Below are 12,263 nucleotides of genomic sequence, written 5' to 3'. Positions count from 1 at the left end.
CTGCCTGCCCCGCCCCCATTTTCATTTCCCCCTGCTTTCTGTGTAATGGCTGGCTAGATCAGTGAGAATCCTTGACAAAACATGCCCTGTGCAGAATCTGACATACAGTCAGCACTTAATAAATCCCAGTGTTGCATTTTGCTGGCATTTTTAAGCATGTAGCCTCCAGCTATGTGCCAATCATGCCTTTTACTCCCACCCCCACAGCAGCTACCCGGGCATCTCGTTTGGATAGGGTACAGGGACGGCTTCAGGAATGATCCTTCTCCCGGGATGGCTCCACCTCCAGCCTTCCACTTCCTGGAACTGTATCAATGTCCAGTTATAACCACTGCCTTGTGTGAACCTCAAGCAGTGGATGTGTGGCCAAAAGTCTCTTGTTGGTGGCAGGTTCAAAAGCTACTCGCCCTCCTGCTGAGACCCTATGTCTCAAAGCAGAGTTAGGACAGCGATATACACTTTCCCCCCAACCTCACTGTCCCTAAATGGGCCCCTCACTAAGGAATGGGCAAAGCTCCCCATACTAAGGCTCTCCCTCCCGCCACCAGGGCTAGATGGCCTACCTAACCAGGCCTTTGCCTATGGGTCTCCTCACCTTAACATTCTGAGCAAGAAGTTCTGAAGCTCGGGTCATCGTAGGAGTCACATCTAAGATGAGATATGCTGCAGAGGACAGAGTAGAACAGCAAGACAGAAGGGAGACTGCTGTCAGACTGCTCCCTGGATCTCACACCCAAACCCCAGCCCAGGAGGACATAGGCTGGGTGGGAAACACAGGCCCGAGCCACCATCTTGTGTAAGCTTGTAAGTCCAAGAAGTAGGTTTCAGTCTAGGCCCATGTGCAGGCAGGTACCACGTGAGGTTGATAAGGACACAATAATGTGCATCACAGAGGGTAAAAGCCCTTGAAACTGTGTCCCCATATGATATTGGAGCCAGCAGATGATTGGGATGGGCAGCTAATTCTGACGTCATCTCCACCCACCTGTACCCAGGTAGTAGTCATACAAGGCGACTCCTCGCTAGAACTTACCTCCGTCTCACTTGATCTAGTCGGTCCTGCATGACGTCATCTATCATTTCACTTGGCACTTGGAAGATACGGGTATGGCTGGAAAACATCATTGCAACATGGATTCTGAGCTGCCTTTCCAAACAACTAAGCCTGGTAAGGCTACTGGAACTGGGACTTTAGGAACAATGACAGTAATTCCGATGCAGGAGCCTGAGAGACCACCACTCACTCCCCTGTGTCTTAACTAACAAAGTGCCTCTGAGGCACCCAGCCATTGGATGCAGACAGCAAAAGGTTTCAAGGCAATACAGGGAAAGAAAAGCGCCCCCAGCAGGTAGTGGAGGTGTGTAATTCCTCTCTACTTTCTTACATGCTCGGGATCACTGTCATGACACAGGCACTACGATGGGGCACTGCTTGCCTTATTTCTTTGCGCCAAAGTTGTTTTCCTTCTCTAATCTACTTCCTGTCTTTTTTCTTCCCATTTCTTGCTCCCCCCACCCACCCCACCCCCTGCCTCCCGAGTCCTGTACAGCCCACCAAATACTCCCTACTTTACCTATAAAAACTTCCCTCACTGACTTCCTGCTACATTTTGTTACATTTAAGGCAGAAATTCTGCCTGCCCTAGCCCTCTGGCCAGAGAAAGAGGAGAGATACTATTGTGATTGGAAGGACTCCTACCAGGAAGAACCAGCTGGAGCCCATAGAACAGTGGTTCTCAATCTGTGGGTCTCAACCCCTTTGAGGGTCACACATCATTTATCTTGTATATTAGATATCTACATTATAATTCATAATGGTAGCCAAGTCACAGTTAGAAATAGCAACAAAGTAATTTTATGGTTTGGGGTCATCACACCATGAGGAACTGTTTTAAAGGATCACGGAGATTGTTGCGAAGGTTGAGAACCACCGCCATAGAAGGAGCTAAAAGCAGACGAGGTTAAATGTCCCCAACCTAAGAGAAAGGAGTCTCTCAGAAAGCAGTGGGCCCCACCACTGGGTCCTATAAGCACCTAGAATACGTGGGCCACACAGGCTCTCCTTTTCTCCGCAGTTCCCCATTTCTCTGGTAATAGTACCTCATTTAAGAGCCAGTCAGAGCAAACAGCTCCCTAGGAACCTTCCTGGGACAATCTGGCAACAATGCTTAATAAATGTGCATCCCCCGGGGGGTGGGCTGGAAAGATGGCTCAGAGGTTAAGAGCACTGTCTGCTCTTCTAAAAATTCCCAGCAACCACATAGTGTGGCTCACAACCATCTCTAATGAGGTCTGGTGCCCTCTTCTGGCCTGCAGTTGTACATGCAGGCAGAGCACTGTATACATAATAAATAAATCCTTTTTAAAAAAACAAAGAAATAAATGTGCATCACAGGTCTCAAGCTGTACCCTCAGGCCTTCCTCCAGGATTCCCTGACACTAACTTCTGCACACTCTACCTGCCAGCTTAACTTTATGTCCATGAGCTATGGGGCTATGCTTTGCTCTTTTTTTTTTCTCCTCCAGACCAGTTAGCAAGTACAGGGTGATGCACGCACACCTTCTAAAAGAGGGAAGAGCCAATGCTGTTTTCTTGCAAGCGAGTTACCGTGCCTGCCTACTTACCAGAACCAAGGCGAAACACCAGAACCAGTGCATCATGGGAAAGAACAAATTGTTCTTTTCCAATCTCCACTGAAAATGCAAAGTGGAATATATATATATATACACACACATATAAATGACTGATACTTCTTGCCTGTCTCACAAATTTTAAATTAGCTGTATAGCCAATGTTGAAGCAAGGTTGGAAGATGGGGTTAGTACTGTCAAACAAAAGACAGTAATGTTTGTAACTCTAGAGTTCATCCACATGGTGTGAGGAGACTCAGTGAGTTTCTAGAGAAAATTCTTCTCAGCTTAGCTCTGAATTCCCACCATTGTTTTGCCCCTCCCTAGAAGAGTCAATGCATATCCAAATACAATAAACACATGAATACCCAAGTCCTGGAGTGAAATTAAGCTTGCTGAGGAACGCATCTTCCTCAAGGGAGGATCGAAGCAGACAACAGGAGCAAGGAGAAGGAAAAAAATAAATCCTTTAGTCATACACAGACTAGTTCAAGGAAGGATGCGAGGTGATGATCTGGCCCAAAGACTGATGGGTTCAGGAAACACACACAGAGAGAAAGAGAGAGATAGAGAGAGAGAGAGAGAGAGAGAGAGAGAGAGAGAGAGAGAGAGAGAGAGAGAGAGAGAGAGAGAGAGAGAGAGAGAGTAGGATGTCTCCGAAGGAGGGTGGGGGTGACTTCAGGCCTGCCCCTCCTTCATCTGGAGTTCTAGCATCTTCAGGACCAAGAGAGGCTGTGAGAACAGGCGCACCAAGGTGGCAGGAAGGTGACACACAGCTTTGTCACAGAATTCTTGCCTCTGGCGCTGGGAGACCTCCGCACTGCAAAGTCGCAGATGAGGGCTTTGGCTTTTGCATTTTAAGAGCTTATTTTCTTTCAGCTCTTTAAAGTGCTGCCACTTCGGAACAATTCAAGTGCAAAAATAACAGGAATCTGAAACCCATTCAGAAGTGTTTAGGAAACCGGAGAGCAAGCCCAGCTCCCCAACTGCTGGAGTCATTTTAAAAAATGTACGAAATGTAAGCTTTTAAGATAGCAAGACTAGTTCGTTAAGTCCCCCAAAGCATGACTGAGGGGTTTCTCTGCCAAAGGAGGTGCCATGTCTAGGGCAAAGCAGCTCCATATTTGACCTAGCCGGAGATCCTGGAGAGGAGCTCAGTAGACAGCCCACTCCCAGATACTGTACCTCCATCGGATAAACTGGATTCTTGTTCTCTCCTCCAGAACTTCTTGACTAGGGTCTGCCAACATATCAGACTTGGAGAGATGGTGTTTCACCTAGAAAATCCGGATAGAATCCATGTGGTTACTTAGCCACTGTGGTCGGCCATGGCGGAGATGTACCCTCTGCCCAGGGTCCCTCACACCAAGGGCCATCAGCCTCACCCCAGCCTTTCATGCCCATTTTCCCACAAACTCTGTTACCAAGTCTCTGGTCACATGTATGTCGTGTCCATGAGTGGGTGGGCCGCTGGTGGATATCTTCTCCTTTATGCTCCGGGCAGCCTCTTCCTCTGTCTAGAAGGTGAGTAATTTCCCTCCTGAAGTGCCTGGCCTCATCCTTGTTCCCCTTTGCTTCTCCCACCACACACACACACACACACACACACACACACACACACACACACACACACACGTGCACGCGCGCACACACACACACACACACACACACACACACACCACTTCCACTCCATTATTCCCAGCTTCCTCACAAAGCTCAAAGCTCTCCCATTGCTATTTTCTTATGAATCTCCGGAGCCCCACTAAGCCCTTGGCTCCATTCCAAGGTCCTCCTTGGACCACTTTGAGCAGTATTCCCTCCTCTAGGATATTTGATAAGTCATTGAGGAACAATGCCAGCACTTCTCTTACCAACACAAACCACCCCCACACATCCTCTTGGACATTAGGATGACTTAAACTCCACTGCAGGTAGGGAATTTGATAAGAAACGTGTTTCTCGGTTCCCACCCCATATTGTTAACTTCACTCTGGAATTTCGGGCACTGAGTCACAGAAGGCTTCTACTCACTTTGTTCAACCAGTGTTCAACTACAGATACAGCCTCGCTTTCCACAACTTCAATGTCCTGGAACAAATGGGAAAGATGATGGCCTCGGGCACCCTAGCACCAGCCTCACCCTCAGCACTGCTGCCCATGTGCCCATCATGAGATGTCTCTGGAGCACAGACTTAGGCACTGTTCCATGCGGCTGCCACCGCCACTCACTGAGTTTGTCTTTGGTGGGAAGGGTAGCCCTGCACCTTTCCGGGCAAAGATGTACACGATCCATGTTGTAATGATCATCTTCAGACTCACAGAGGGCCTCCTTGGCTCCCTCCTTCCATTGAAGCTGCCTGAGAACTTCTAAGGAACTGGAAGGTTGTAGAAGGGAGGGTCCCTCTGATTGGTTGACAGGTGATGATGTGACAATGACCTCTGTCAACTTCAGAGTGCAGATGAAAAAGAGGGGTACTGAAGATTTCTTCCTTATGACAGCTCAAAAAAAAAAAAGGAGGGGACATAGGAGAAGAGAATAAAGTATCCCTAGGAAAATCCCAGGACAAGATGGTTTAGTCTTAACGATTAACCTTAGTTATCTGGGGGTTGAGATATTTTCAGGTCTAGATAGAGGTTTTAAGTTGACAGAAATGAGATATGATAGATATTGATTCTCACTCAGAATTTTAGACTCACCAAGGTAGGGAAAGATGTTTTCTACAAGGTTGTCAAATGCAATCAACCAAAACACCTTGATTGTAACATTCATATGATCCCCGATTGTTTCATGGTTCTCCCTGAAGTATGTAATTTTTAAATTTACATATAATAATATAAATGTTTATGCCAAAAAATAAAATAAATCTTTAGAAGAAAAAAATGTATGTACAAAGAGGTGGTTCTCTATCTGAAGCAATGCTAAATATAATTTTAAAAAAGAAAAAGTATTTTATAAATCCAAAGAAGAAATTATGAGGTAAGCATCTGAACCATTTAGACAGCCATTCAGACCGTGCTGTGGTTGTTTCTTTAGTTTGTTTGGTTTGGTTTGGTTTGATTTTTGAGACAAGGTTTCTCTGTGTAGCCTTGGCTGTCCTGGATTCACTTTGTAGACCAGGCTGGCCTCAAACTCACATCGATCCGCCTGCCTCTGCCTCCTGAGTGCTGGGATTATGGGTAAGCTCCACCACACCCCACTCTGTGGTTATTTCTTAATCTTAAGTGCAAAAGGAAGCAAAATTGTGATCTACCCCAACTGTCCAGACAAAGAAGCAAATGTACAATGGGGTTATTTTAATTTTTATCTGTTCTCACTACTTAGACAGACGACTTAAATCATTGTGGAAAGTAGCCAAGAGGCTCAGTCCGTAAAGTAGTTGCTTTGAGTATATGCATGCATGGGCGCACTGTGTTCTGTGTGTGCATGTATGTATGTGCATGTATTTGTGTGCATATATGTACATGTGTGTGCATGTGTCTGTGTGTGCATGTGTGTATGTGTACATACATGTGTTTGTGCATGTGTGTGTGTTCATGTATGTAAAAGTAGCTGTGTTCCATGGAGTGATCAAAGATGATGGCAGCTTCCACCATGTGGATCCACCCACCTCAAAATGACTACCAAAGCAAAGGTGAAGAACACAGCAGGGAAGCCAGGAAGCCATTACTGGCTTCAGAAAGTTGCTCCATAAGACCTAAGACCAACAGTAGTCATGTGCCTAGAGTGTAAAACAGCAAGGAAGGGTCAGTCAGGGCTGGTGAGATAGCTCAAAGGTTAAAAGCACTTGCCTCTCTTCCAGAGGACTCTAGTTCAGCTCCCAACACCTGTGTCAGCCACACAACCACCTGTAACTCCAGCTCCAGGGGACCCAGTACCTCTGGTCTTGAAGGACATTTGTGCTAGCTAATTTTCAGGGACCTAAACTGAGAAAATGTGCTCATCAGAGTGGCCTATGTGCAAGCCTGTAGGGTAGTTTCTTGAGTGATGTGAGAGGGCCCAGCTTCCCGTGGATGATGCCATCCTTAGGTTGGTAGTTCAGGGTTCTATAAGAAGGCAGCTTGAACAAGTCATGGGGAGCAAGCCAGTAAGGAACACTCCTACTTGGCGAGTACTTTAGTTCTTGCTTCCAGCTTCCTACCTGCTTGAATTCCTGCCCTCATTTCCTTCAGTGATGGGCTGCGATTGGAACTGTAAGCTTAAATAAACCCTTTCCTCCACAAGTTCCTTTGGTCATAGTGGGTTGTTTTGGTTTGGTTTGGGTTGGGTTGGTTTTTTATTTTATTTATTTAGATTTTTAAATTTTTTTTATTCGCTTAATATCCTGATTGCAGCCCCCTCTTCTCTTCCCAATCCCCCTCTCAAGCACTCCTTCCCCTATTCTTGCTTCTCCTCTCAGAGAAGGGGAAGTCCCCCATGCGGACCAATATTCCTATGACACATTAAATCGTTGCAGAACTAGGTCCTCTCCCACTGAGGCCAGACCAGGCAGCCTGATCCAAAGGCAGGCATTAGAGTCAGAGAGGGGCCTCGCTTCTGTTGTTGGATGATCCACATGGAAACCATGCTGCGCATCTGCTAAATATGTGCCAGGGGCCTAAGACCAGTCCACGCATGCTCTTTGGTTGGTGGGTGGTTCAGTCTTTATGAGCTCCCATGGGCCCAGGCCACTTGACTCTGTAGTCTACCAGTCATTCCCCCAACTCTTCCATAGGACTCCCCGAGCTCTGTCTAATGTTTTTGCTGTGAGTCTCTGCATCCATTTCCATCAGCTGCTTGGTGAATCCTCTCAGAGGAGTTATGCTAGGCTCCTGTCTATAAGCATAGCAGAATAGCATTAATAGTGTCAGGGATCTGGATTAGTTCTCTCCCCTGGGCTGGGTCTCAAGTGGGGCCAGTCTTTGATTGGCTATTGCCTCAATCTTTGTTCCATGCATGGTATTGGCATAGAAACAGACAGGTTAATCAATGGAATTGAATCAAAGACCCAGAAATAGACACACATACCTATGAACATGTGATTTTTGACTGAGAAGCCAAAGCCACACAATAGAGAAAAGAAAGCATCCTTAACAAATGGTGCCAGTTTAACTGGAGGTCTGCATGTAGAAGAATGCAAATAGATCTATATTTATCACACTGCACAAAACTCAAGTCTAAGTGGATCAAAGACCTCAACATAAAACCAGATACACTGAATCTAATAGATGAGAAAATGGGTAATAGCCTTGAGCTCATTGACAGAAGAGACAACTTCCTAAACAGAACACCAATATCTCAGACACTATGATCAATAATTAATAAGTGGGACTTCATGAAACTGAAAAACTTCTGCAAGACAAAGAACACTGTCAATAAGACAAAATGGCAGCCTACAGAATGGGAAAAGATCTTCGCTCACCCTATATCCAACAGAGGTCTAATATCCAAAATATATAAAGAACTCAAAAAATTAGACACCAACAAACCAAATAACCCAATTAAAAATGGAGTACAGAGTTAATCAGAGACTCCTCAGCAGAGGAATCTCAAATGGCTGAGAAACAAAGAAATGCTCAATGTTGTAAGACTCTACTGGATAAGAATGAATCTTGCATCTCCAGAAAGCCATTAGTCACCAGGAAAATGCAAACCAAAGAATCCTGAAATTCCACCTTATACCTATCAGAATGACTATGATAAAAAAATTCAAGTGACTACTGATGCTGGCAAGGCTGTGGAGAAAGGGGAACATTCCTCCATTGCTGGTGGGAGTGCAGACTTGTACAACCACTGTGGAAATCCATCTGGAGGTTTCTCAGAAAGTTGGGATCTACCTCAAGACTCAGCTACACCACTCCTGGGCATACACCCAAAAGATGCTCCACCATACCACAAGGACACTTGCTCAATTGTGTTCATAGCAGCTTTATTCATAATAGCCAGAAACTGGAAACAACCTAGATGTCCCTCAACCGAAAAATGGATTTTAAAATGTGGTACATTTACACAATGGACTACTACTCAGCTACTAAAAACAGAAATCATGTAATTTTCAGGCAAGTGAATGGAACTAGAAAAAAAATCATCCTGAGTTAACCCAGACCCAAAATGACATGCATGATATGTACTCACTTATAAGTGGATATTAACCATAAAGTACAAAATAATCATGCTACAATCCATAGACACAAAAAGAATCTAAGTAACAAGGAGGGCCCAAGGGAGGATGCTTGAGTCTCACTCAGAAAGAGAAATAAAATAGGCATTGGAGGTGGATGAAAGGAGGGAACTGGGTAGAATAGGGGATAGGACGGGAGCAGGGCTGGGGATTAGGAGTAGGGAGAGCAAAAGAGAGAGAGCTGGGTGAGAGAAATCATAAATCAGAGGTGGGGGGGGCAACTCTGGGATTTGCAAGAGACCTGGGATAGGGAGGACCCAGGAAGTCTGTGTGGGTTACCTTACCTGAGATGCCTATCAGAGGGAGATATGGAGCCCGAAGTGGTCACCTCCTGTAGCCAGGCAGGATTTCCAGTGGAGCGATAAGCACACCAACCCACCCACAAAACCTTGGACCCAAAATTTGTCCTGACTATGAGATGTGCAGTGACAAAGATGGTCATAGTGTTTATAACAGCAATAGCAACCCTAAATAAAGCAACACACACACACACACACACACACACACACGCCAATTTAAAACAATAAAAATAAATCTTTTAAACATCACATCGAGGGGTTTGCCTATACTGGGGCCACTGGTGTACGATAACAATTATATGGCCGTGCTTTTTGACAGAACTTTTAACTGTAAAGCATCAGTATTTTTCACAACCCAAAAGTACATGAAAGGATGCATTCAGAGAAGTTTTATCCCTCTTCACTATCCCTTCAAACTTCTTTTAACTCATTTCAGAAGTAACTTTTCAATAGATTCTAAGATATGTACCCTGTGTGTATGCTGTCAGAGTCAAGCAGCTAAACAAATCCATCTTTGCTTTTTTATTACAATTATGATAGTAATTTAATTATTACTAAACACTCATTTAGAAAATTCTACAAATATGTGTAAAGAAAGAAGGATAGATAGATAGATAGATAGATAGATAGATAGATAGATAGATAGAAAAAAAGAAGGAAGGAAATGTCTCATGCCTATTAAACCTGTTGCAGACCAAGATACATACAAAGCGCCTAATATTCCAGAAGCTGTCCAGCCAGTTCTCCTCGCCACAGGGCTGCTTGCCTCTGCTGCCACAGATAAGATCTCAGTCTCGCTTATCTGCTTCCTAGCTCAGTAGTTTTGTTTTTATCGGACATTCCACCCAAATGAAAGCAGACTGTACTGGGTAAGTGCTCTACCATTGACCTGCATCTCTGGTCCTTTCACTTAAGAGTTAATTGAGACACAATTCACGTTCCAAAAATTTACCAATTTAACACGTACATTTAAATGATTTTTAATGTGCTCCCAGATAAGTGCACCTGTTACTGCAGTCCATTTTTACCAAATGTTGTCACCTCAGAAAAGAAAGTCTTTGCCTTTAGGAGTCAAGGCATTTTTCTCACACACTTGGGTGTTTGTCACAGGCAACCATTAATCTACTTTCTCTCACTTCAACCTTACTTATTCTGGACATTTCACATGCATAGGATCACATAATATCTGCTCCTTGGTGATTGGCATCTATAACTTAACATGATGTTTGAGAGTCATTCACAAACATACATTGTAACATATATCACTAATTCGCTTCTTACCCCACTACTTTGTGTGAACCTGTTGTCATTTCTGTTTGTCTTATACCTCTCAACAGAGTTGCTGGGTTGTATGGTAACCCTGTGTTTAACACTTTGAAAGACTGTTAAAAATATTTTCTAAATGGCTGCATCACTCTACCTTCTCGTGCTCAATATGTGAGGGTTCTGATCATTGCACAGTTGTTGCCAGCGTTGTTATTATCTATCATTCTGATATTAGACACCCTAATGAGTATGAAATAGTCTCTCATTATGGTTTAGATTTGTATCTCACAAATGATTAATGACACTAACCATCTTTTCCTGTGCCTCTAAGCCTCGTGTGTATCTTGCTTGGAGATTCGTCTCCTCAAATACTTGGCCGTTTTATAATTGGATTATCTTCTTATTTGATAGATGTACGCAGCCCTCATCCAAATATCAGACAAATGATTAGCAAGTACTTTCATTCTGTGAACTATCTTTTCCTTTATTTGTTGGTGTTATTTATAGTAGAAATTTTCTGACTATCTGATCAAGTCCAACTCAAGTATTCTTAGTTTTGTTGCTTGTGAGATCCTTGCTTTGGTCATGAAGATTTCCTCCTGTTTCAGAGAGTGGAGAAGCTACAACTCCTGAGGTGATGTTCATGATCTATTTTGAGTTCTTTTTGCATAAAGTGTTCAAATTCATTTTTGTGCCTGTGGATATACAGTTCTCTCCCACTATTTACTGCAAAGAACATCCTTTCTATGTTGAACAATTTTGGCAACCTGGTCAGAAGTCAAGTATCCCTACATGTTTTGTTTTATTTTGTTTTTTCAAAACAGGGTTTCTCTGTGTAGCTTTGGCTGTCCTGGACTCACACTGTAGACCAGGCTGGCCTAAAACTCACAGGAGTCTGCCTGCCTCTGGTCCCCAAATGCTGGGATTAAAGGACTGTGTCACCATGACCTGGCTCCAATTAGTCCTAAATTTAAATTTAAATTTTTAGTCTAGACTGTTAATTGATATGATTGTCTATCCTTATTTTGGCGCCATGTTTTCTTACCTATTATAGCTTTTAAAGGTGGTTTTGTCAATGGCCAGTGTATGGTTTCAAAGTCTTTTTTAACTTATTCTTTTATGCTAGCATTGCCTTAATACCAAAGCCAAAGACAGTAAGAAGAAAGAAACATATAAACCAATATCCTTTCATAATATTAACAGAAAATCATTTTTTAAAGTTATGTGTAGTGGTACATGGCTGTAAAGCTAGCACTTAGGAAGTAGAGTCAGGAAAATCATGAGTTCAAGACCAGCTTGAGCTACATAGGAAGACACTGTCTCAAAAATTGAAATCATTACCAAAGGATAGCAAACTAAACAGCATATTTACGATTATACACCTTGACTAAGAGGAGTGAGTCTCCTTGTGAATTTTGTGATTAGCCTATTAATTTCTACAGAAACAAAACCCTGCTGGCATGCAATCAGTGGTTTCACTGAATCTGATTGTCAATTTGGGGATATTGTCATATCAATAATATCAGTTCTTCTACCTATAAAAATGCAGGATCATTCTTGGTATTTAGATCTTAACTTCAAAGTTCTGTGGATTTCCATGTATAAATTTTGCACTGTTTTATTATTAAGCGTTCTTTCTAAATACTATCTTAAACAGGCTCTTAAGTTGATTTTGTAACTTTTCGTTGCTAGTGTCTGAAAGGACAGTGGCTCTTTGTGTGTTCACGTGTGTGGTATATGTGAGTGTATGCACGTTCAAATGTATGGTTGTATGTGTGTCTTCCCTAATGGGCATTGTATGTCTTCCTTTCTCACCCTCACTTTATTTACTGAGGTGAGGCCTCTCACTGATCCTATAGCGCTCTAATTGCAGCTAGTCTACCAAGCCAGGTCATCCTGAAGACTCCTT

General features: G+C 43.5%; 1 protein-coding gene across 1 annotated transcript; it reads right to left on the bottom strand.

Annotated features, from left to right (window-relative positions):
- Positions 1–596: 596 nt before the first annotated feature.
- Positions 597–4,938, bottom strand: Spata19 (spermatogenesis associated 19). Its single transcript, XM_051155787.1, has 6 exons — positions 4,861–4,938; positions 4,663–4,719; positions 4,056–4,148; positions 3,817–3,908; positions 1,034–1,111; positions 597–663 (listed from the first exon to the last, which is right to left on the bottom strand). The coding sequence occupies exons 1-6, from the start codon at positions 4,936–4,938 to the stop codon at positions 597–599; spliced, it is 465 nt and encodes a 154-aa protein (XP_051011744.1).
- Between the last annotated feature and the right edge of the window lie 7,325 nt (positions 4,939–12,263).

The sequence above is a fragment of the Acomys russatus genome, chromosome 14 (genome assembly GCF_903995435.1).
Source record: "Acomys russatus chromosome 14, mAcoRus1.1, whole genome shotgun sequence".
NCBI classification, from domain to species: domain Eukaryota; kingdom Metazoa; phylum Chordata; class Mammalia; order Rodentia; family Muridae; genus Acomys; species Acomys russatus.
The sequence above is the reverse complement of the archived record's forward strand: the minus strand, read 5'-3'. Positions and strand labels throughout refer to the sequence as shown.

Coding starts and splice junctions, on each gene's coding strand:
- Spata19 (XM_051155787.1), bottom strand. CDS start 4,938: ATGATCATTACAACATGGATCGTGTACATCTTTGCCCGGAAAGGTGCA. Junction 4,720..4,860: donor TCCCACCAAAGACAAACTCA/GTGAGTGGCGGT, acceptor CATTTGTTCCAG/GACATTGAAGTTGTGGAAAG. Junction 4,149..4,662: donor TTGAACACTGGTTGAACAAA/GTGAGTAGAAGC, acceptor CTCACCTTCTAG/ACAGAGGAAGAGGCTGCCCG.